This window comes from Acinonyx jubatus, chromosome E2 (genome assembly GCF_027475565.1).
Source record: "Acinonyx jubatus isolate Ajub_Pintada_27869175 chromosome E2, VMU_Ajub_asm_v1.0, whole genome shotgun sequence".
Lineage (NCBI taxonomy): Eukaryota > Metazoa > Chordata > Mammalia > Carnivora > Felidae > Acinonyx > Acinonyx jubatus.
The window spans coordinates 3,563,417-3,586,777 of NC_069396.1; the positions used below are offsets into that span (position 1 = coordinate 3,563,417).

General features: G+C 66.4%; 2 protein-coding genes across 6 annotated transcripts in view; both read right to left on the reverse strand.

Moving 5' to 3' along the window:
* Positions 1 to 23,361, reverse strand: part of GSE1 (Gse1 coiled-coil protein) — a 386,539-nt gene that overhangs the window by 13,441 nt on the left and 349,737 nt on the right. For 3 of the 5 annotated variants that reach the window (XM_053209955.1, XM_053209954.1, XM_027076337.2), the window contains exons 3-7: positions 17,092 to 17,310; positions 5,843 to 6,042; positions 1,413 to 1,588; positions 971 to 1,171; positions 241 to 432 (exon numbers count right to left, since the gene is read on the reverse strand). In XM_053209955.1, the coding sequence (XP_053065930.1) occupies positions 241 to 432; positions 971 to 1,171; positions 1,413 to 1,588; positions 5,843 to 6,042; positions 17,092 to 17,310 (988 nt within the window). The remainder of the gene's footprint in view (positions 1 to 240; positions 433 to 970; positions 1,172 to 1,412; positions 1,589 to 5,842; positions 6,043 to 17,091; positions 17,311 to 23,361) is intronic. The other 2 variants (XM_027076338.2, XM_027076339.2) reach the window with 2 other exon arrangements.
* LOC128313154 (uncharacterized) lies at positions 13,669 to 16,930 on the reverse strand. The gene is made up of 2 exons (XM_053209956.1): positions 13,933 to 16,930; positions 13,669 to 13,875 (listed from the first exon to the last, which is right to left on the reverse strand). Exon 1 carries the CDS (start codon positions 16,043 to 16,045, stop codon positions 15,113 to 15,115), a length of 933 nt encoding a protein of 310 aa, XP_053065931.1. The 5' UTR covers positions 16,046 to 16,930; the 3' UTR covers positions 13,669 to 13,875; positions 13,933 to 15,112.

Sequence of the window (23,361 nt, forward strand, 5' to 3'; positions counted from 1 at the left end):
GAGCCCCGCTCTCGTTAACCCCCGAGGGACTCAGAGGGCTGTGGGCCGTGTGCCGCCGCCAGCCCCCCACGTCTCACTGGGCGCTCGCGCCAGGAGGCGGGCGGTGGACCATAGAGCCGCCGGGCACCCGCCACCGCCCCCCCACCTTGCGGGCGAGGAGACCGCGGACACGGGCGCTGGCCCAGCCGCTCCGTCGGGGCGGCAAGCGCGGGGGCCGCCCCAGCCCGGCACGCGGCTTACCTCTCGGCACTGAGGCTGGACATCCGCTCCGAGTGCAGCGCCGCCAGGGACGAGTGGGAGAGCTCGGGGGGGTAGCGGACCCCGGACAGGTGGAGATGCATAGCCGATGGGTGCAGCGGGGGCAGGGAGCCGGGCGTGGGGATGGGGTAGAAGGGGGACCGTAGGGCTGACAAGCAGTAGGAGTCGTCCATCCTGTGCAGGGAAGACGGGGCTGAGTGAGAAGCAAAGGCAAAGCAAATAAACCCCGGCCCCGTCAGCAGGCATGCGGTGCCGTGAGCGCGGGGGACAGGGCAGGAGGGCCGCGAGCCTACAAAGGCCCCGCAGGCAGAGGCCACGGCCGCGGCCAGCCCCAAAGCCCCCGCCCGAAGGGCCGCTGGGCAACAGCAACTCGAGGTCCGAGGCCCCACGCGAGCAGCAGCCCGCTCCCGGTAACTCGCCGGGTCGGGATTCGGGAAGCCCCTACACAGAGCAGAGACGCGGGGCACACTCCCCTGGGGCTTCTCCGAGACGCAGCAAAGGGTCCCTCATCTAAGCGAGGCCGTGTGCTGGGCCACCAGTGAAACAGCCAGCAAGAGGGGAACTGGCGGCACAGGGGGCAGGGGGGAGGGTTCCCGCCACGGGCCAGCAGCCAACTTGGAGGGTTCAGGGGCTGCTCGAGACGCAGAGCCCGGCCCCGGGACATGAGGCCACGTGCGGGGACGGCCCCGGAGGACTCACTGGGGCGTCTCACCTGAAGGCTGGGTGGGGGAAGGGGTGCGGGGCCAGGTAGCTGGGGTGGTAGTAGGCGGCGGCCGCGGCGGCCGGGTCCAGGCCCAGGGGAGGCAGGGAGGTCATGCGGAGGTCCTCGGTGGTGTGGTAGGGCCGGAAGCTCCTCAGGTAGTCCTCAGTCACGGTGCTCGGGGGCACCACGTGGTGCACAGGCCGCTGCAGGCTGCGGGGGCGGGGACGGGTGGATGAGGGAAGGACGGCGGAGGGCGGAGGGCGGGGGAACCCGCTGGCGAGAGGCAGGCAGCTACTGCTGGCTCCTGGGGCCTGCGTGGCCCTCGCCGTTCGGCAGCGGGCACGGGCTTGCCACCCACGGCCGGGAGGCGCCCCGGGGCCCCCGGGATCCAGACCCCAGGCACACGTGCCCGCTGCACCCCCTGCACCCCCAGCCCCCGATCCGCGCTTACTTGAGCGGTGGGAAGCGCGAGTCTTGCACCACGGAGCTGGGGGAGATGCCGAAAGGGTAGGGGGTGCTGAGCAGGTGGGAGGGGATGGCGGGGCCCCCCGCCTTCTCCTGGGGCAGCGGGGGCTCCACGATGAGGCGCTCCCGACCGCCGCCGCCGCCCCGAGAGCCGGCGTCCTGCTGGAGGACAGAGAGCAGGAGTCAGGCAGGGGCGCGGGGCCAGGTTTCGGCGCCCGCTCTGAGGTGCGCCTTCCTGGAGGGTCTCTACCCAAATGCACTGCACGGAGGAGGCGGCACGGTGAGAAGAGAGGGCACGGGCTGTGATGCCGGGCTCTCCCCTGGGCATCAGGTCTGGCCGCGCCCATCAGCAGACCGAAAACCAGGGCCGGGGGGAAAGCAGGCAGGGCTCAGGGGGGTGGGTCGAGCGCAGGCCAGTCAACCCGCAAACCACGGTGTTCCCGCCGTGCCACGAAACACCAGGCAGCCCTAAAACGACAGGGAGCCATGGCCCTTTGACGGTCTCCGGGCGCTGGCAGGCTGAGGGATGCGCCCAGGAGTGGACCGCCGGGCATCTGGAGGCCGAGCCCCGTACCGAGAAGATGCTCCCGCTCCCCAGACCCTCCCCCACGCCGGAGGCCCTCCGGCTCGGTTGGGGGTGTGAGCAGCGGAGCCCCAAGTTCATCTCCGCGGCCGTGCCCTCTGACCCCAGCAGCCGCCTCAGGCCCGCACGCGAGGTGGGGCAGGAGCGGATGGCGGGGGCCAGGCAAGGAGGCCCCGGCCGTCAGGCACATCTACCCGGCAGGCCGGTGCCAGGCCGTCGCGCCCTCCCCGGTCCTCCAGAAGACACATCAGTGATAATTAATTGAAGGAGACAGGCCGCTGATTGGAATTTTTAATGAGCGGCAACATCTGTTCCTTCCCACACGCTGGCACGGCCCCTCCGCTCACGGCGGGGTCCTTGCAGGTTCGCGAATTCCGACTCGCCCTTCCCCGAAAGGGGTTGGGGGGGGGGCGGTTCACATGGCAGGTGTCGAGGCGGGGGGGACACACGCACCCACACCCACACCCGAGGTCCGAGCGAGCAGCCCAGAACTCCCAGCCCCACGATTTTCCAGAGACTTCTATACAAGGGCCCACACCTATGTGGACAGCAGGGTGGGCTCCCCCCACAGCCTTATTGAAGACGGCTCCTGTCCGGTTCTGGAGACCCCGGATGAGACCCATAACGGCCCCGTTCCTCGGTTTCCCCATCTGTCAAGCGTCCCAATCGCAGCGCCGGCTCCTAGCGTGACAGGGACGGGCGGGCGGAAACGGAGGCGAGGAGGGTGAAGCGGCAACCGGTCGCCCGCCCACACCAGCGTCTCAGGGGCCTTTGCCAGGTCAGGGCTTGCCGGGTCCGCCCACACGCCCACCACCTGGTGCGGGGCAGGCTTGCACGAGCCCCTACACCCACCTGCTGCCACGCTCTGGCCTCACGGGGGCCACTGTGGGCCGGAGGAGGCCCTGTGCCCGTGGTCTGGGACGGACTGAACAGGGGGTGCCCGGCACTGAAGGGGACTCCGGGCACCCTGGACACTGCCCTCAGGCTGGCCAGGACAACCCCCGCCCCCCTGGGCCAGAGCAGGACAGAGGTGGCAGCCTGGGGGGGGTGGGGGAGGGGGCCGGGCCATCCACCCAGGACCACAGAATCCTCGGAGGGGGTCCTGGACCCTAGAACAACATCTGGGGAGAAGCTCCGGGCGGCTCTCCCCAAACCAGGCCGTCACCCACCTCCACATGCGTCAGCCACCGCTCGCGGAATCAACGGCAGAGGCGAGGGCCCCCGGGGGCGGCCCCTGCCACGCGGGAGGGGCCCCGAGCGCACCGGCACCGGCCCCGGCCGCCCCTTCTCCCCCTCAGCGGGACAAAGCCCTGCTTGCAGGCGGCCGGGCCAGATGGCACCTTCCCGGCGGCAGAGGACAAACAAGGCGCTGGAGAGCCTGGGGGAGGGGCTGGCGGGCGAGCAGGGGGTGCGACGGGCCGGACCCACACGCCTTCCGTCTGGCTGGAGCCCAGCCACGCTTGCGACAGGCACCTGGGAACGGGGGCAGCCCTCTGGGGGCGCGCAGGGGCTGCCCCGGGGTCCAGGGCGCAGCCCCCAACCGGGGCCAGGCCACCGCGGGGCACCCCAGGAGCGCGCCGGGCTCCCACCGCCGCCCTGGCAGACAGACGAGCGGCAGGGAGCATCCGGGGGCGGCCTTTGTTTCAGGGCTGCGGCCGCAGGCACAGCCGCAAGGTGAAAGGTGAAAGGGCCGCAAGGGGGTGGGCGGGAGGGAGGAAAATCCTTCTCTGGTGATTAGAGAGAGGGCTCCGGGCAGACAGGCCCGACATGCTCTGTTAGCCCGAAAAGAGAGCACTTTTCATTTCAGCTGTCCTCTGCAGCTCCCACTACCTGGGAAACAGGGCCCTGGCGACCCGGGTGACAGGCCCAGGGCCCCGCCCCCACGCCTCCCCACCTTGCGGGATCCCCCCCCCCCCAACTCCTGTGCCACCCCTTGGGGAAGTGGCTCTCCTCCCCGCCTCCCCCTCCCCAGAAGGATTACATTCTCCACTGAGCCTCTGTGAGAAGCTGACGAGCCAATACATCATCTGCTAACACAGTTCCTTCCCACCGCCCTCCCCGGTGGCATTAGTGTTTCATTAAGCGCCGCGGTGGTAAATGGCCGGAGCAGATCCATCACGGCCCTTCCTCTGGGACTACTAAACGTTTCTGAGGCAGTCAGGACCCTCCGCGGGGTGCCAGGGCACAGCTGCTGGAGGAGGGGAAGACAGCAGGCATCCCATGGCGGCTGTCACCAGCCAGTGCTGAGCCAGGGACAGGGCAGGAGCCGGAAACGACCCGGGCCCGAGTGAGTCCGGGAGAGGCAAGGAGTGGTGATGAGTCAGGACCCGGAGGTCAAGGTGGATCGCCAGGCGGCTGACAGCGAGAGGCAAAGAGTCCCTCCGGAGGCAGAAGGTCCCCGGGGAACACCCGACCCTCCCTCGAACCAGACCCAGGGGCAGCTCAGGGGTCTCCAAACCCCTCTGGCTGGAATCTGCCCGCCAGGCCCCACCTGGTCTCTCCCGCTCTCAAACTACACAGAGGGCTAAGCAATGGCCACCTCGGACACGGGGCCAAGCCAGGGCCACACCCAGGAGGGTCCTCACGCCTGCCCGAGGGTCGCCCCCACCCCCTCTGTGGACGGAGGCTGGCTACCTCCCACCCCCAGGGCAGAGGAAAGGCAGATATACTATCTACTGGATGACCAGGGGGTAGGGGTGGGGGGAGGCTGGGGCCCAACTGACTCCCCTCTTCCACTTGTCTTCTCGTTTTAGCTGGTATTTTTTTTTTTTTATGTTTACTTTTGAGAGAGAGAGAGAGAGAGGGAGAGACAGACAGACAGACAGAGAGAGTACGAGCAGGGGAGGGGCAGAGAGAGAGGGAGACACAGAATCTGAAACAGGCTCCAGGCTCTGAGCAGTCAGCACAGAGCCCGATGCGGGGCTCGAACCCACGGACCGTGAGATCATGACCTGAGCCCAAGTCGGTCGCTTAACTAATTAGTATTTCTAAGTACTACCACCCCTCTGGGAACTCAGCAGAAAAGCCCGGAAGTATCCTCTCACCCCTGCTCCGCCCCCCCCCCCCTCGGTTAGGGGTACCCGGGTGCGGGTGGGGGGTCAGCCGAGGCAGGAACAAAGGAACCCTCCCAGGCCTCCCGCACTGGCAGGACACCGTGGCAACAGCCACACCCAGGGGAACCCGAAGTGCGGGGCCTTCAGAGGCCAGGACAGAAACAGGAAAGTGGGACACATGAGAACACCCAGCGGCCTTTTCCCCACTTCCGTCCCGTGTTCGAGAGGCAGGTAATCAGAACAGCCACCCTGTGTCACCTTTGCCACCTGTGAAGCACCTCACACGGGGCTCACGCGGGGCTCCGGACTGAGCCGTGTCCCCCTCAACTTCTCACGGTGGAGTGCCAACCCTGGGAGCGTGTTGGAGACGGGGCCTTGGAGGAGGGAACTAAAGGTGAGGTCATTCGGGCGGGCCCCGATCCCACAGGACCGGTGTCGTCAGAGAAAGCAGACCAGGCCCCGGATGAGAAGACGGCGTCTACAGGCCAGAGAGAGAGGCCTCGGGAGGAAGCCGGTGCCGGGGTCTCAGACCCCCAGCCTCGGGGGACACAAAGAATAAACCTGTCGTGGGAGCCCCTGGAGGGGTGCTCGGTGCTGGCGGCCTGACTGAAGCCCGGGGATTCTCTTCCAACACCCGGCCCTCCGGGCGGGTGTCCCGTCGCCCTGCTCCGCACGGGGTCGGGCTCACGAGAGCGAGTCAGGGCGAGCGGCCGCAATCCCGAGACGGGCCCCCCCTTCCCGGCCGCTGTGCCCCCCCCCGCCGGCCGCTCCCTGGCTCACCTGTCGGTTCTCACTCCTCCAGACGCCGTTGACGGTCTTGGTCGGGGCGATGGTCACCACGGGGGGTGTGCTGGGCACACTGTGGCCCCCAGGGGGGACGATGACGGGGCCCATGGGCACGCGCTTGGGCGTGCTGGCGGGAGAGCTGTGGTTGGTGGCCGGGGAGGACACGGGGGACGACTCGCTGCTCAGCGAAGACCCTGCGGGAGAAGGACGCGGCAGGCTGAGCGGGGGCCACGCCCACGGAGGGCTCCGGCCGTCCCCAGCCCCACGCAGCCTGCGGACAGGCAGGGAACCTGCTTCCCCGGCCACCTCGGGCCGCGCCGCACCCCCTCTCTGGCTTCAGGGCCCAGCGCCCCTCACCCAAGCCCCAGCCCGAGGCGAGGGTAGGCAGGAAGGGCCGCCCCCTTGGACGCTGACGGGACACACGGGCCCCAACACGAGAGACGTGTCCCATCGCAGCTCGGGGCCACGAGCCCACGTCCCGCATCACACAGGCAGGATGTGCGCCGTCGGGGGCTGCCCCTGGCTGGGTGGGACCCGGTCAACACAGCAGCCGGACCGGACCCCCCCCCTCCCCCAGCTCATAACAGGCTTGCAGGTAGAGGGGCCGCAGGAAGAGGCAGGGCACGCAGGATGCCCGAGCGGCCAGCAAAGCAACAGTCACAGGGCTGGATGGGCCGGGCACGAGGCAGGGACACAGAGAAGCGGCCGAGGGACGCTTTCCTTTTCGTTTCTCAAATATCAACTGCAGCCTGCTCTCAAATTTTAAAAACTGAGACCTAATTCGCCATTTAAAGCGTAGAGGCTGGTGGCTTCTAGCACATTCACTGGGTTGTGCAATCATCGCTGCTACCTGACTCCAGATCGCTTCTGTCCCCCAAAAGGAATCCTGTACCCCAACATCACACCCAGCAGAGGTCCCCCCGGAGGTGGGATGGGGTGGGCAGAGTCAGGAAGCGGGGGACCCGGGGTTTCTAGAGGGCATGGAGGGTGGGGTGGGCAGGGCCCGGGGTGGGGGAGCATTCCGGGGTCCCAAGGGAGAAACCTCGGGTGCACGGCCAAGCTGGCCGGCTGCTCCCCCGGGAGGGGCGGCCAGGACAGGGAGCATATGAGCTGGGCAGTAACTGTGTTCAAGTGCGTCCTGCTCCCGGGTCCCCACCTCCAGCAGGCACCAGCCTTGACCTCCCTGTGACTCAGGCACGTCCCGGCCCTGGGGCCTCCATCAGTGTCGGGGGGGGGGGGGGGCCCGAGATCCCCACCCAGGCTCAACAAAGTTTGTCGCACAAACACACACACCCTGCACCCTGAGGAGGAGGGAGACCCCCGTCACGTGCCCACACGACGCCGGTGGTCCCCACCCCCATCACAGACGGCCGACACGGACCCCGGGCAGACGCCACAGCATCTGGAAGCACAAACCACAGCTGGGGCTGCCTGGGACACCCTCGCGCCGGGCGGGCAAGGGGCACACGCTCGCCTGTGGCCACGGGGGGTGGGATGCGGGGGCCCAGGCAGCCACGTGCTCCACCAGCCGGGACGCGGACAATCACACGCGGCCCGGGGCGCCCCGTCTTGCTCACGGACTCAAAGGGCAAACGCTGACCCTTCCGAAGGGCTCAGATGGCCCATTCTGTCCGCAAGCGCCCCACGCGGGTCGGGGAGAGAGGGAGCAGCGTCGGCAGAGACAACCCCTCGCGGAAGGAGAATCCTGTCTGTTCGCAGGCGTCCTCCTGGATTTCGCTCCAAACGTGCCTCGTTCCCGGGGCCGAGGGACCCTTGTCTCCACACCATCTCAAGCGGCCACGCTCACGTTACCAAATGGAACCTTTGTGTTGAGGGGGAGGCAGGGCAGCCTCCGGCTCGCGGGCGCAGACAGCCGCGCGGCTGCCAGGGCGGCACCGTGGGGCCATCTCTCCTCTCTGCCCCAGAGGCCCTGGGTACGTGGCCCCGCGTGGCCTCAGCAGCATAACCAGGAAGCCAGAGCGGCCGGACATCAAGGCCCCAGCGACATCAAGACAGAGCCTTGCCCTAAGCAAGGTGCTTCCATCCAGGACTCCTCAACGTGACTCCCTAGGCTTGTGCACAGCACGGGCAACTGTACAAAGGAGCCCCACGGGGAGACACCCAGCCCCAACCCCACAGGCCAAGCCCCAGAGTGGCCCAGCAGCTCGTTCTGCTAGCAATATTGGTAACAACACCGAGGCCGGGAGCCCCGCACTCCCAGATCCCACCTGTCAGTGCCTGGCCATGTGGGCAGGAAGGAGCTGCCCGAGGGCTGCTGACCCTGAACTGTGACCCTGAGTCCCCTCCAGATGAAGCAGCAACCACGGCCCACACCCCAAGAATGCTGCAACCCCCAGTCGGCCAGGCCAGCCCCAGCTAGCTGGGTCAGATGTCATATCCACCGGGGGAGAGCCAATATCACACGCTGGCCACCCTCCCTTCCCAGTGGGGACAGCTTCTGGGGTTTTAGGACAAGCTACTGTCTGGTCAAGTTGGTGACCCCCCACCCTCCTGCTACGAAGCCGGTTTCAGGACCACTGAGGGGGCAGGTGGGGTGTCACAAGCTAATTCGGCCAGCCCTGTGAGCGGAGCTCCCGGCTGGAAAGTGACCCCCCCCCCCCCGAGGTCCCGGAATGGCTCTCATGGACCCTCACCCAGGTTCGTGCAACTGTGGAAAAATGGGTACATCTCTCTCAGGCCGCCAGCTCTCTCCCTGGCCTGGCAAACCCCCCCCTTCAGGGGTACGCACCCAGCAAAGCACCCGCCCCCCCAGCCCTCCACGGGGAGCTCCTCCGACGCCCACCTGCACGTGGCCATAAGGACACAGAGTCGCTATCAGGTCGAGCGCCCCGGGGGGGGGGGGGGGGAGGACAGGAAGCAGCCACAACCCTCACGGCCACGCGGGTGGGTCCCACCAACACCACCAAGAATCCAGACGGTCCTACCCGCTGGGGAGGGGGGTGCTGCGCGACAGCAGGGGCTTTTTCCTGACCTGTGGGGTCACTCCCGATACCTGTCCTGCTGGATGCTCAGTCTATGCACATTTCGGTAGGTTATTTAAATTTTTAACTTTCGTTTATTTTTTAAAGTTCGTTTATTTATTTAGAGACAGAAGAGTATGCAAGAGCAGGGGGCAGGCAGAGAGGGAGGGAGGGGGGCGGGGGGGAGAGAGAGAGAGAGAGAGAAAGGGAGGGAGGGAGGGAGAGAAATAGAGAGACAGAATCCCAAGCAGGCTCTGCACCCAACGCAGGACTCGATCTCACAGACTGGGAGATCAGGACCCGAGCGGAAATCACGAGTCAGATGCTCCGACCGACTGAGCCCCCCAGGCGCCCCCGGCGTTGTAATGGTTTTCCTGACCTAATGCCCGCAGCACAGAAACCGGCCCCCATCCCCATCTCAAGTGCACAATTCCTGAGTCCTCGGCGTATTCATAGCTGTGCAGCCATCACCCCAAACAGGGACCCTGTACCCTTTAGACCCCGGCCCCCAATCCGTCTGGTCTCCAAGGACGTCCCTACTCGGGGCTGTTCTCACAAACAGAACCACATGGTGTGGAACCTTCCACGTTGGCCTTTCACTCAGCCGGCGGTTTTTTAGTTTGTCCACACTGCAGCCGTGAGTCAGGGCTCCGTTCCTTCCTCTGGCTGACTCCTGCTTTACCCTATGCGGAAACCCCTTTCATCTGCGTGTGCCCACCTCTGGGCTCTGTGAGGCTGCGGTGTCTCCTGCTCTCGCAGCTCATCTCCCGCTCAGCTCGTGGGGGCAGAGAGGGTGGACGTTTGTGCTCTGGACCGAAAACAGGAAGGAAAACACACACACAGCAGGAGGACCTGCGGTCACGGCAGAGGCCGCCAAGAGCCTGGAGGAAAAGCTGGGGTCAAAGGCAGATGGGGCTCTGGTGGGGGGGGCCTCGCACCCCGCCCTGCAAGCGCCAGGCTCTGGGCCGCAGGTCGCAGGGGCCCTCCTCCCTCAGACCACCCTCCTGGCCTCCGAGCCCCCCCTCTGAAGGGGCCCCGCCATTAGCTCGCCTCCCTGGATTAACCTCATTCCTAATCACCAAGGGGGGAGGGGCGGGGGAGCTCGGGGGCGCAGGTGCACTTGGACCGGGAGGCCACCGACAATTAGCAGCCTAATCCCCTGGGGGGTGGGGGGAGGGCGGCGGGCGTCCCCCGCCAGCCAGAACAGGCGATCGATCCCTGACCACGCACCCACAATTAGCGAGCGGCCACCCCGACCCCGCTTCGCGCTGCGGCAGGAGGCCGTGACCGCCCTAATTAACTGGAGGCGCGCGGCGGGAGCCGGTCCACGGGCGCGTGCGGCTGGGGGATGACAGGAGGCGGCGCTCGCCGTCACCTCGGCCGCCGGACTTGGAGGATGAGCGCCGAGGCCGCCGGGCACGTGTAATTAACAGCTGAGACCCCAGACTCAGGAGGGGAGGGTGGGGGGGAGGCCTGGCAACGAAACCACGGCGTCACGATGGCTGCTGGCTCTCCTAGACACGCGCTGAGCCCGCCACGAACATGCCCACCACCCGCGGGACGTCCAGGACCACCGCCCGCCCCGACTGCAGGGCACGGAGGGCAAGGCGGGCTCCCGGCGACAGGGGTGAGACGAGAGGCCGGTCTCCTGAAAAACAGGGCCGCTGGGACGTCCTCCGTCCCTGTAGTCGGGCCACCCGAGCCAGGCGGGGTTGTGCTCAGGTTCAACCAGCACAGGCGCTGACCCGGGACCCACGGCCACGACAACCGGGGGGTGGGGTGTGGGTGGGGGGCAGAGGCATCGAGGACCCTGCGTGTCCCTGGCTCGCCAGGGCCCTCCTCTCCCTCCCGGAGTCTGTTCTGTCCCAGGTGAACCCCGGGTGGTCCGCAGGCAGACTGCAGGGCACGTGACCGCAGCTCTGGGGCTGCCCTCTGCCCTCCCCGGACTCGGCCACCACTGTTTCCAACCAGGACTCGAGGACCCAGGCCTGGTGGGCGCGCACCATTTGGATCCAGAAAGGAGAATGGCCATCAGTACGCCCCCCTTGCTTGCAAGGCCGAGGGGCTGTGGGAAGCCTCCCAGCCGGCGGGGGATCAGGTGGACGGAACCCGGACGGTCCCGGAGTCCGTCTCCCCAGAACGTGCCTGACAGAACAGAACGGTGGCCCCGTGCCCTTTGCAATCGAAGTGTGTAGGTTCCAGGGGCCAAACACCACGGGGAGCACCTGGAGGCAGAGACGGCCCGCAGGGCTGCCCCCTGCCCAGCCGGGGTCAACGGCTCCCACGACCGGTGGGTTTGGGGAGAGGTGCTCCGAGAGAGTCACGGGGCAGCTGTATCCCTGCTTCCGGGCCCGGGGCTCTCCCCACCCGCACCTCCACAGTGCAGGACATTGTCCCGCCACACGGCCACCGGCATGTTCCTGGGCCCTATCTACCATCACGGGATGGTCAGGGAAACCCAGAGCAGCAAAGGCCGGGTGTGGGTCTTTCTCATGAAACGCCGTTTCCAGGGGCTCATTATTTGCCAGTGGGCAGGCGAGGGCAGCGGAGGCTCCTACGTTTGCCGACCACGCTGTTGGGGTAGGGCACACGGAGGGCAGGGGGCTCCGGAGACGTGGCCGGTGACCAGGGAGGTCAGTGTTGTAGCACCACAGCCGGGGGAGGCCCGCTGCACCACTGGCCACCCCCCTCCCTGGCCTCACCCTCCTCCAGCCCCGACCTCCCTTGCCCACCTGCCTCCAGAATCCCCAGGGCCCTGCAGACAGAAGTCTCCCTGCACGGCGAGCTCACACCTGTGCCCAGAGACAGATGGGGTGGCAGATCCCGCGGGGAAACGCCACCTCGGGGAGCCTTGCCAACGCACGGCTGACACACACGTGGCCAGCGTGTTAGGCGGGATCTTCTCTTTGCCGATCTGTTCTGCTGTTTTCTTTGAAACAGGATTTCAGGTGTCAGAGGAAGCCCCGCCCTCACTCTAGGGGGCCGCTGGCAGGCGGGGCAGAGTCCCGCCTCCGGCCTCAATGAGGGCCCTGGGGCTCGGGGACAGGACCTCGGTCGGTTCCGGTTCCGGCAGCCCGAGGCCTGCCGGTAACCAGACCCGCCTGCAGAGCCAGAGACGAGATGCGGCAGGCAGCCAAGGAATGGGGTGGAAGGAAGCTTCTGGACAGGGGCACCCGCGTTTGGGGCCCTGGACCTGAAGAGTTACAAACTCAAGTCCGCCAGCTTGGCCACCCAACGGCGGCTACCCAGCTTGGCGGAGGCTGCTCGGTCACCCGACGGAGCCCAGGGCAGCCACCGAGCCCATCCCGCTCCCTCTGCCTCACTGGGGCCCCCGAAGCCGCCCGAGGAGACCCCGCCCGGCACAGCCGGGTCCTGGGGCCACAGCACGGGCTGCCCACAGAAACCTGGCCTCGACAGGGGCGTGGGTGTGGGGCAGCCGGAGGGTGGGAAGGGTGGGCCAGGCACGCAGGGACAAGCAGCGAGTCCGAGTGAGGACTGGCCTGATGCGGTCCCGGGGAGGGGTGGGGGGGGGAGGCGCACAGCCCCAGGCGACTTGTGCTTCGCCAAGCGGCGAGGATGCGTCGTGGAGCCCGCCTGCTGCAGCGTGGACGCGAGCAGATTGCCACTCAGCTTGTCAGAGCCGCGGCCTCTGCTTCCTCGTGCTCAGGGACAGCAGGGACTCGGGCTCCCGGGCTCGCCCTCTGCAGGGGGCAGAGGGGAAGGGTCAGGGTCTCTGGGAGCACCCCCACCCCCACCCAGAAGCAAGGCGGCTCCTAGGGCAGGCGAGCAGGTGTCAGACTCCAGGGGGAGTTTCCTGACTGACAAGCACGGACTCACGCCCTCATACAGTCACTCAACAAGCATCTCTGGGCGCACAGGGCCACTGGGGAGCCTGAGAAGCCCTGTGAGGCAGGCCCGAGAGGTGGTTGGGACACTCTGGGGGTTAGAGGTCCTGACCTGCCCCAGGTCGGTGGGGTCTTGGGATTCCTAGGTTGGGGCTCATTCAAGGCTCAAACTTGGGCTTCATATGCCCGTGGAGAAGGGGGGACCGTCTCTGTCCAGAAGAGGCCCTGGTGGGGGGACAGGCAGGGAGGAGGCGGCCAGGCCAAGGCAGGCCTAGTAGCTTCCAGATGACACAGTGGGTTGAGTGACCCGGGAAGACGTCCTTTTTGCCACCAGAGGATCAGGAGAAGGACCCACGTGACGCCTCAGCTCAGTGGGGCCGCGCTCTGGCCGGTCTCGGAGAGAGGGTCCCACGGGCACAGCTGCGACCAACTGGGGTCAGACCCAAAGAGTAGCCAGTGTGGGCTCGGTCACCCCCTGTGCTGGGCGCCCCTTTGTCCCAAAGAGTAAAGACGAGGGACCGGGAGAGACAGCAGCCACCCTGGGCGCCCCGACAAAGCATGTGAAGCGGGGGCAGATGGGCAGGTGCTGTGGCAACTGACCCTCAGAGGGGAGGGGCGGGGTCACTCCCAGAGTCCGGTCCAATTCAGCGACCGACCGCGAATTCCGTGGAGTGGGGGCGGGGCCAGAGGAGGCGATGGCAGGGGAGGCGTGGTGGGGGTGGGGATGGTCAGGGGTAGGGGATGACGGCCATGGTGGTCCCCACTTGGCACACAGTTGCTATGCCGGCCGCTGGTATGTTCTCCCTGAATCAAAACCTAGGAGGATGACACCTGAGAAAACACAGGCTCAGAGAGGTAAAGTGAGGTGCCCAGGTCACCCAGCAAGGACATGAGCCAGAGGGTCAGGCGGGTCCAGGCCCTGGGCCGCGCCCACAGCCCCTTCAGGAGCAGCGGGCATCTCTGTCCTACGCGGCCCACCCCCCCCCCCCCCCCGGGGCGGCCTGGCTACAGGAAAGGCGGCATCGTGAGCCCCGGGACAGATGAAACGCCCCTCCGAGGGGCTGATTTCTCTCTTCTGTCCCCTCTCGGGGTATAGCCAGCCGCACAGCACTCGGAATACTTCCTCTGAATTGAACGTTTGAGCTGCACCCTTGGGACACGACGTGAGAAAAGACATTAGCCCAAGAAACGAAGGGGCGAGCTTGGGCCAAGGCTCGAAATAAGGGCACGCTTCACGGCGAGGGAGGGGGGGCGGGACAGAGGGCCAAAGGGGAGCGGGAGACGCGCCAGGCTGCGTGTGGCTGGCACCGTGGGCCTGGCGGCTGGGGTGGGGGCGCTGGAACCACACGTTCCTGGGCACGGGGTGGGCGGGTACCTGCAGAGACAGGAGCCCCGGGGAGAGGGGCTGGAGGCCGTGATGTCCACGGACCCCAGTCCGCGGCTTCCAAATCCCCCTCTGCTGCTCTGGACGAGGGACCAGCCCAGCCCACCCTTGCCCACAGCCACACCAACAGAGAACAGAGGCCAGAGCAGGCCGAGAACACAACGGGCGACCGGCCAGTACACGGCCCACACTAACACACGCCACCGCCTCGATGAAGGGGGGACGGCCTCGCACGCCCAGTGACAGGTGGATGGTGCCAGCCAGCCGCAAGGTCGTTCAGCCGTGAAAAGGAACGAGATCCTGGCACGCCGCACGGGGACGGCCCTGGCACATCAGGGGGAGCGCGGGAAGCCGGTTGCTGGCGCTGTGCACCCCCCACCCCGGCCAGGGGAGGGGGCAGGGCCCGCTGCCGGGTTAAGTGCTGCTTTAGGGGCAGTGGTGTGGCCCGGGATTAGCACCCAAGGCTGCACGACTCCGAATGCACTAAAAACCAGGGGAGAGGACTCTTACGACACCGAACGAGTTACGACTTAGAAATCTAAGAAGCGTCCTGACCCTTCCCCGACCACCAAGCCCCCAGCGGCTCTCTGGTTCCAGAAGGAAAGGTAGGGCCAGCTGGCTCTCCCCTTGCGCCCCCACTGCACCCAGGCTTCTGGAAGCCGACAGTCCACACGACCCGCGGCCCCCGCCTCAGGCACAGACTGCCGAGTGCCCCCTGCACGTATGAGGTGGGTCTAGGAGCGAGGGAGCTTCCCCCCCCAGCTTGCAGCCCTCACTCCGGCTCTCCAAGCCCACCTAGACAGGCCTACGCAGCAGCCGCAGCAGCATGGGGCACAGGGCGCGTCCTCGCCAGCTGTGTGCCCGGGGCTCCTGACTTGACCTCCCTGAGCCTCAGCTTTGCCATCTGCACGATGGGCAACTCTGGCCTGTGAGCCGCTTCTGCCGATGGAGAGGTCACGGCTGGGGTGACTCAGTGAGACCCGGGGCGTGGCCCAGGGACGCTCACGAGTGACAGCACCTCCTCGTTTGTCAAACCGTGGCCTGACTGGGGGGATCAGGTAAAGAACCGAAAACCGAGCTCCCTGCCAGGGCTTTGCTCACGGCCACCAGGAAGCCTGCCGTGCTCAGGATACAGCGCGATGAGGGCCCGGCGCCCACGCAGTGGGACCCGAGCGCGGGGCATCCCGGGGTTCAAACACCACTCCACGGTCCACGGATGCGGAGCCTCCCAAACCCGAGCCCTCACATCTGAGCGACGCGGGTGGCTCCGGTCAGCCGGCGGCAGAGGCCAAGCTCCCACGACAGCGTGCACCGTGGCCAGCGTGGCTGCTCCCCGTCGTCCCTCACCCGGCCCTTCGCCGCAGTCACTCTTCCCAGGGCGGCGAATGTGCGGTGGGGAGCGGCGCCCTGTCACCGGGCCCGGCCTCTCCAGCAGCACACTTTGTTCCCGGCCAGCGGGCCCCGGGAGGCTCTTACGGGTTGACTGCCCGCTGGCCCGTGCTCCAGCCAGACGCTGGGGCCAGTCTGGGGCAGCGGAAAGGGGACAAGGGCCATCGAGGCAGGCTCCTGCCTTGTGCCCATGGCCCTCCTGTGAGCCCCCGTCTGCAGACCTCTCCCCTGCAGCCTCCACGAGGAGGAAATGTGCCGCTCCGTGGCCACGACCTCTGCAGATGGGAGGTGTCACCAAGGACGAGCCAGCCCCAGCGGAACCAGCATGCATGCTCCCGTGACCCTTGTGGGGACCAGCAAGTCTCAACCCACCTGGTCCCCGCTGTGCGCGCGCCTCCCAGGCCACCATGCAGGGAGCCGGCTGCCGTCGGCAGACATCTGCTCTCCAGCTGCGTGGCAGGAACAGCAGGGACGTGCCGACACCAGCGGCCACGCCGGGCCCAGGTGGACGGAGCGGCCCACAGCGGGCGGACGCGAAACCAGGCCCCAGCGGCTGCTCTTCCCGGGCAAGCGCCCACCCTGTCAATCCTAAGCTCATCCCCTCACGCTTCCTCCTCCGCCCAGCGACCGGAAGGAGGCGAGATTCCGAACCCAGGAGACCCCCAGCCCGTCCCGGTCAGGGCAGACGTCCCGTCCGCCGAGCTGCAGGCCCGGGGGCCTGTGAAAACAGACACACTTCCTTCCCATACCCGCGTTCCCCCGCCGAGGGCCCTGGACACCAAGCCCTGGATCTTTCGGGCAAGGCACCCAGCAGGCAGAGACACTCGGGTCCCTGCTTTTGTCTGCCCAGAGGTCAGCCCCACCTCCGAGCAGCAAGTCCACAGGCTGGGGGAGAGGCCTGCTCAGGAGTCCCCGCGGCCCCGCTACAGACCGCCTCCGACCCGACTTGTCCAGCCAGCAGCCCCTGAGCAGGACTAACACGGACAACTGGATGACCATCCCCAGAAGCGCCCGAAGCCAGTGGCACAACGAGCCTCACGGTATGACTATCAAAGCTCAGAGAGGGTCAGCGTTTCCCCAAAGCCACACAGCCTGTCACCACCCAAGCGACACCAGGAGCCGGGGCTCCAAACCTCCGGGGAGCACCCACCCATCCACAATCCTTGCCTCAGCGCGGTAAGCAGTAACGGTCCGGGTCGAGGGAGCCGTCCCAGAGACCCCCCCCTCCCACCCCGACCCCGAGACCCAGCGGGTTTCCACAGACGCGCTCCCTGCGGGGCCTGGAGTGGGCAGCAGAGCCCGAAGCCGCCGCGTCGCCTGGGAACCGCGGGCTCCCAGGGAGGGGGCCCGGCACACCCACCCTCCCCACCGCCGGCCCCCCCCCGGCGGTGCCTCCTGGAGCCCAGGCCGGACCGAGGCAGCGGCGGGGGGAACGGGAAGCAGAAGCACAGCCCAGGCGGCCAGGTGAGGGGGGGGGGGGGGTCCGGGACGGTGCTGCCCCCCGCCCCCACCCCCACCGCCGCAACGAAGCAGCAGGAGAGACACCTGAGCAGCCGCGAGGGCGCGAGCGCCCTGCCTCCAGACCCCCCGGCCGCCGCACCTGCTCCCCCGAGGCCTGGCGGGAGAAGGGGCTGCGCCTCTTACCTCTGGGCTCCTCCGCCTGTTTGGCGAGCTTGCGCAGCGCGGCGGCAAAGCTGGAGGACGGCGCGACCTGGGCCGACAGCGCACTGCCGGTGGTGGGGCTGCTGCTGGGCACCAGGGCGCCATTGAGCGGCGAGGGGGTGAGGGGGTTGACGGTGGCGGTGGTCCTGGTCGCGGTGGAAAGCATCCCTAGTGAAGGGGACTTGGGCTCATGGCTCATGCCTGAAACAGGAAAAGAAGAACCAGGTCACCCAGAGAGTAGGAGGGCCCAGCACCAGAGCGGGGGGGGGGGGGGGGGGGGGGGTCCGCGGGGTCCGGGGGGTCCGGGGCCAGCAAGCAGCATGCAGGGAGGGGGGGCAGGAGCAGACCCGGGCGCTCACGGCACCCCCGAACCCCAGATCCGTCATCAGAGCCTCAAGCGTCTCCGGGACCCCAGTGACAGCAAGATCCCACAGCCCGGAACATCCACCGGCGTCACCCGAGATGGGCGCGAGGGACAGGAAGACACGGCCGCATCCTCGCGACGGAAAGGACCCAGCGGGAAGGGAGAGGGCCGCGCTGACGGTAACGAAGCCAGCCCCACGCGCACCCTGCCCCCCACCCCAACGACGCTGGTGAGCCTGGCTCTGCTCCCGCCCGCGTGTTAGAGAACACGCGGGCAGACAGCGCAGACCCGGGATCTGACCCCACGCGGGATCCCGGTGGGTGTCCACCCGCACTGGTACCTCGCGGAACAGCCCCATCGGAAGTCGCGGGAGACGTGGGGGAGGGGACCCGGCCGCCCCGCGGACCCTGCCTGGAGGCTGAAAACTGTGGCTCTAAACCACCATGGCTGGGAAACCCCACCTCCCGCTGGGGACCGGGCTCAGGCCTCACTGTCCAAGGAGCTGAGGAGCCAGTGCCCACCAGGGTGATACCCGACGCCACGGGGGAGGACACGGCCACCTTCCCACGGGCCCCCAGCCCTTTCAAGTCCCATCTACGTGTCAACGAGGAGGCTGAACTGCCTCCCGAGTGGTCGATCAATAAAGGCCCAGCTCCGTATCAGGCGGCGCACCATAAATAAGTTTTCCATTAACGTTCCCTGCCCTCTCGGGGCACCTGCCCAGCCGGGCCCCGCTCCCGCCCCCCCCCCCCCTCACTGTAGGTGCACTCCAGGGGTGTAAATCAAGGCCAATGGGCTCCCAGCTGGCAGGGGCCACAGGTCGTGAGCAGAAAGAAGCAAATTGACTTCCAACCCCCCAGACGGACACCTGGGAGGGGCAGGCTCCAGGAACGCCCAGAGTCATCTGGGGAGGGTCCTCGGGAGCCAGGGCTCTCCTGCGAGCGGGCCGGCACAGAAAAGACAATACTGAGGCAGGTGTGAGCTTGGGGGAACACCATGCTCTCGGGTGAAGGCTTGCGCATGGGAACCAAGGACCCCCATGGCCAGGCTGGGGGCAGGTCACGGGCTCCCAGGGAGGGGGCCCGGCACACCCACCCTCCCCACCCCCGTAGCCTGATCGCCAGAAACATGCGGGCGACAGACACGGGTCATTCTCAGTGAACCCAGCAGCTGGCCAGCCCCTCCTTCAGTAGGCAGTGTGGCGGGGGAGGCGTGGCCACGGTCCCAGAGTAAGGAAGTGGGGGCCCGAAGGTCAAGCCTTGCATTCACTCGGCTGCCAGATACCAAGTCACTGCCTCTCTGGGCCTGTCTCCTTGTCTACAAAACGGAGAAAAGACAGAGTCTACCTCGTGGGGTTCATCTTGAGAGGCCTCAAGGAATTAATTTACATGAAGGGGTTTCAGAGCGTGCCTGGCATGCCAGGGGCCATTTAACATACAGTCCATCAGCCTGCAGAGAGGGCAGAACCACGGGTCCAGATGAGCAAGGGGGCTGGCCAAGGCCACACAAGTCGGTCTCCGCAAGGCAGGACACAAGCTTCTGGCTTTGTGGACCAGAAGCCCATGTCACTGTCCCCTCCCTGGGCTGGGGACTGCACACCCTAGTATGCATGCCTTAGGCAGGGAGCCACTTCCGCGTTCCTGAGTGGGTGGACGCTGATGCGGGCGGCACCTAAGTCCTCCCCCCGGCCCCGTGCAGCACCCCCAGCCGGCGGGCTGATGGCTATAGCTCTGGGGAGTGTACCCACCAGTCGGAGGTGCTACGCGGTAAAACGGAGCCTGTGTGGGGGATGAGGCCCGGGATAAAGCGCACCGGGCCCCACCGGTCCTGGTGAAGCACGCACGGAAAGCTGTCCCTACAAAGGGCTGCCGGGGAGACGATGTGTGCGAGGAGGGACCGCAGGGGACATCACTTATACCTGGCTGAGTCACCTCCTGGGATGCCTCCCAACGGGCCTGGGAGAGGCCAGCAGAACCACCACCTACCGCCCACACCGCACCCGCCCCACAGACCTCAGAGCATCCTGGGAGCCGTTCACAGCCTGGTCCCGGTCATACAGACGGTTCGAGGCCACACAGTCAAGCAGCACGCCCAGGATTCGAACCCTGTCTCCTGGGCCCACACAGCAGCTGCCCAGTCCAAGGCCTGACCGTGACACCCGTTGGGGAGGGATTAACAGCCAGGCACATGCACGCACATACACACGGCTAAAATACTTTTCGCCAAAGTAGCTTAAAAATACGTCCACCTAATCCCTTCAAGAGGCGGAGACTAATTCCCTTCTCCCAAATGCGGGCCAGACTTACAGACTTAATTCTAATGAACGGAGTTTGGTGGAAGACACAGTCTGTCCCTTTCAAAAACAGGCCACCAGAGGCGCCGTGGCCTTTGTGCCACCCACCTGCCCTCTTGAATCACTTGAGGGCACTCAAGCAGGCTGCAGAGACTCCCGCGTTTCGGGGGGGGGGGGGGGGGAAGGATGCTTCCGGACAAAAGCCGCGGCTCCTCCCCCAGCCTGGTGGAGCCTTCGGATGAGACCCCAGCCCCAGCCGCCAGCTGGATCCCAGCCTCCTCTGAGACTCTGAGCTCCACCCACCCAGCTGAGTCACCCGCGGACCCCCCCCCCCCCCCCGCCAATGTTTGTTAAGTCTGGGAAGAGTTTGTCACGCAGCTTTGGAAAACCAACACAGTGGCACCACACGCTCCACTGACCAAGACTGCCCTCTCCAGTTCTCTCCCCATCCCCTTTCCTTCTTGGAGCCCAGTTCGGGCAGAACTTGCAGACGTTCAACCATCTGCAAATACCCTGTGACTTTACCCACAGTCTCCAAAGCGGCCCCCTCCCCCCGATGCCATCAGAGACCATCAACCACGGCCTCCCTGCTCCCTTACTCCTTAGAGAGCCAGCCTCTTTAGTCCCCAATCCTATCAGAAAGGCGTCACTGTGCCCATTCTACAGATGGGGCAAGACACGCTTGGATCCACAGGCCGACAGATGGTTAACGGCGGGACTGAGATCCCGGGAACACGGCACCTGTGTCCTGTTTATGCTAAAGTGGTCAGGGCCCAGATCCAAACCCATTCTGCCCTGCAGCCCACACCACACACTGATGTCAAGATAGGGACGAGGGGTGGGGAAGTGAGGGTAGGCAACGTGGTTATTCCACATCCCAGTGACCGGTCCCCAAGGCCCAGGAGCAGATGTGAGGTCACTGCTCGGTGGCCATGTGACAGGCTGGCCAGCTGGTGACCCGAGTGGACCTGCTGTGACCGCCAGCTGACAGCGCCGGGCACGGTGGCACAGAGGTGCTGGGACAGGCAGTCAGCGGCCACCGGACAAATCCCAGGCCAGACCCCAAGACATCACACGCCCCCTAAGGTGTTGGGGGGGTGTCTTCAGTCGCAGCCAGGGGAGCGAAGGTCTCACTTCTGTCCTTGTGCCTACGCCGTAATTCCTCTGCAAGGAACCAGGCTTTTGAAAACGCGGGGGTGGTGGGTGTTGCCAAAGAGATAGAGAGTCACCGACGTGAAATTGGCACACCCTCAGAAGCCCAGGGTGTCCCCCCGACCGGGGCCTCCCCTGGCGAGGTGCAGGGGCTGAGGGAGCTAGGAGGCCCCTGCCTGTTGGCCCCTCCCCCCTCCCTGGGGCAGCTGCCCCCCTGAAGGGCAAGGTCACATTCCTGCTGGCGAAAAGTGACCTGCCCTCCCAGCTGAGCCTGCCCTCCCCTCCTCAAAGCCTGGCACCTGCTCCCTGGGCTCAGGCAGGAGCCCCCCTGGGTTCCTGGGGGGAGGGGGTCCCCCCAAGCCAGCATCTCTGCTCTGGTGTCGGCCGTGGGCTCCAGGGGCGCTGTGAGCCAAGAAAGCTCCTGCTGATGTCAGGTCACTTAAAATAGAATCCCAACCCAGACACTTCATTAAGGAGCTAAACTTAGCCCTCGTCCCCAGCGTGTGCGGGCGCACCCGCAGGCTGCCGGGAGGGCAGGGACCGGGGACCACCGGCGGCTGGGGTGGCAGCACCCTTGCACCCAGCACAGGCCAACCTCAAGGGCCCCTGACGCCTGGCAAAGGGTCGTCCCGGATCTACAGCGGCTCGACGCAGCCTCAGGGGAGCCCCCGCCCACCCTGCCCCTCTGTCACGGGCTGGGGTCACTTCAGGGCCCACACCCCCCTGCTCTGCCCCCCAGGCCCTGCCCAGGGAGGCCGAGCCCGGCCTCCCACACAGGTGTTCTTTGGCTGAGGCCGGGGCGTCCCCAGGGGTGGGCCGAGGGGACAGCGGGCTTTGGGGTGGCCCCTGCACCTCAGGAGGCCCTGGAGGAACGTGGGGCACCTGCTCCCCGTGCCCTCATTAGAGGGGTGCTTATTAGCTTCTGTGCTCCTGGCCGCTGCCTGAATTCTTGTCTACATTATCAGCTCATGTAAATTCATTATCCTAACAGCTGGGAGTAAGCTCCACTGTGGGGAGGCCGATGATGGATGAGGGCCGGGGGGCCGGCCAAGGCGGGGGGCGGCTCACGAGCGACTGGGTCATGCGGCCCCCCTGCTGCCCTCCTCTGGGCAGGGCTCCAGCCCCCAGGAGGAGAGATCCCACCAGAGGTGAGATGTGACCGCTCCCGGGCCCCTTCGCACTGAGGGGCCAGGACGCCCCACCCCCACCCCCCCCCGAGCCTCAGCTTTCTGCCCCCCCGGGTCCCAGCACAGCCGAGAGCCCACCGCGATGCCGGAGGTCGAGGGCAGGAAGGGAGCAAACCCCACCGGGCTGTCTGCACCCACAAAGTGCCCCGGCCCCCACTCCACGGACAGGGCCGGTCCGCGGAGGCAAAGGGCGCCCCGTCTCAGAGCTGCCACCGGGCAGGCGAGGCCCTCTCGGTTCCCGCTCCTCCTCCTCCCCAACGTGGTGTCTTTGATCAATACTTTTCCTCTTCTGCCTACGTTTCTAATATGGCCAGAAGCAGCACAAAGCTTTAAAAAAAAAAAAGGCAAGGAAGGAAAATCCAAGTGCAGTGCGGCTGACGGTCTCTGGTCTCCAGAAACCCACCTTGTTCCCGTCCTACGGAATGGACCCAAAGCTCCCAGAGGCAGGACTTCAAAGGGGGGGAGGCCCCCCGACACTCCATTAAATACGGCCCCCGCCCAGCCCCCTCCTCTGCGCGACAGTGGAGGGCATATTAATCAGCACAACGGCCTCCCGCAGACCCCGTAATTACTGCTTCCTTTCATTGGCTCATCCGCGGCACCAGCGGCACCAGACCTCGGCCCGCTCCCTCCCTGCTCTGTAATTACAAGCTAATAGCTGCGATGAATTTTCTGCTGGCTCCGGGTTCAAGCACCAGTCCGCCCCTTCCCCCTGACGGCCCCCCCTGGGGTAATTACACCCCGCGGGGCAGGGCCCAGCGGGGCCCTGGCTCTCCTGCCCCTCGCGCCCAATCTGGACTTGGATGCTCTAATCGCCCCTCCTGGTAATTTTTCATTACCACCGGAAGAAATGTTTGTGAACAAATACAGAGCGTCCCAGGCTCGGCGGGGGGCGAGCCACGTGCTTGGTGATCCCCACACCCCCAAAGGGGTGAGGCTCCCGCAGCCCTAACGAGGCCAGGGTCACCCTGTCCTGGAGACGGAGACCGGGACCGGTGGGCGGCTGCGGTGTGGGGTGCCACGTGATCCTGGGAGCCTGTGCGGCTTCATAATAAATTCATCATTTTATTTGCCTTTGGCGTGTTCTGAGCTCACTCGCACGAAGCAATTTTTCTTGGGGGTGGGGGTGGGGGAGTCCGGAAGGTTTTCCTGTCCGGATGCACAGGACGGCCTGCTTAGGCCCGATGTCCTTTTCCAGCTCAGGACAGCCCCCCTCCGGCTGCAGGTTTCTAAGGGGACTGGGGCCTCCTTCTGGT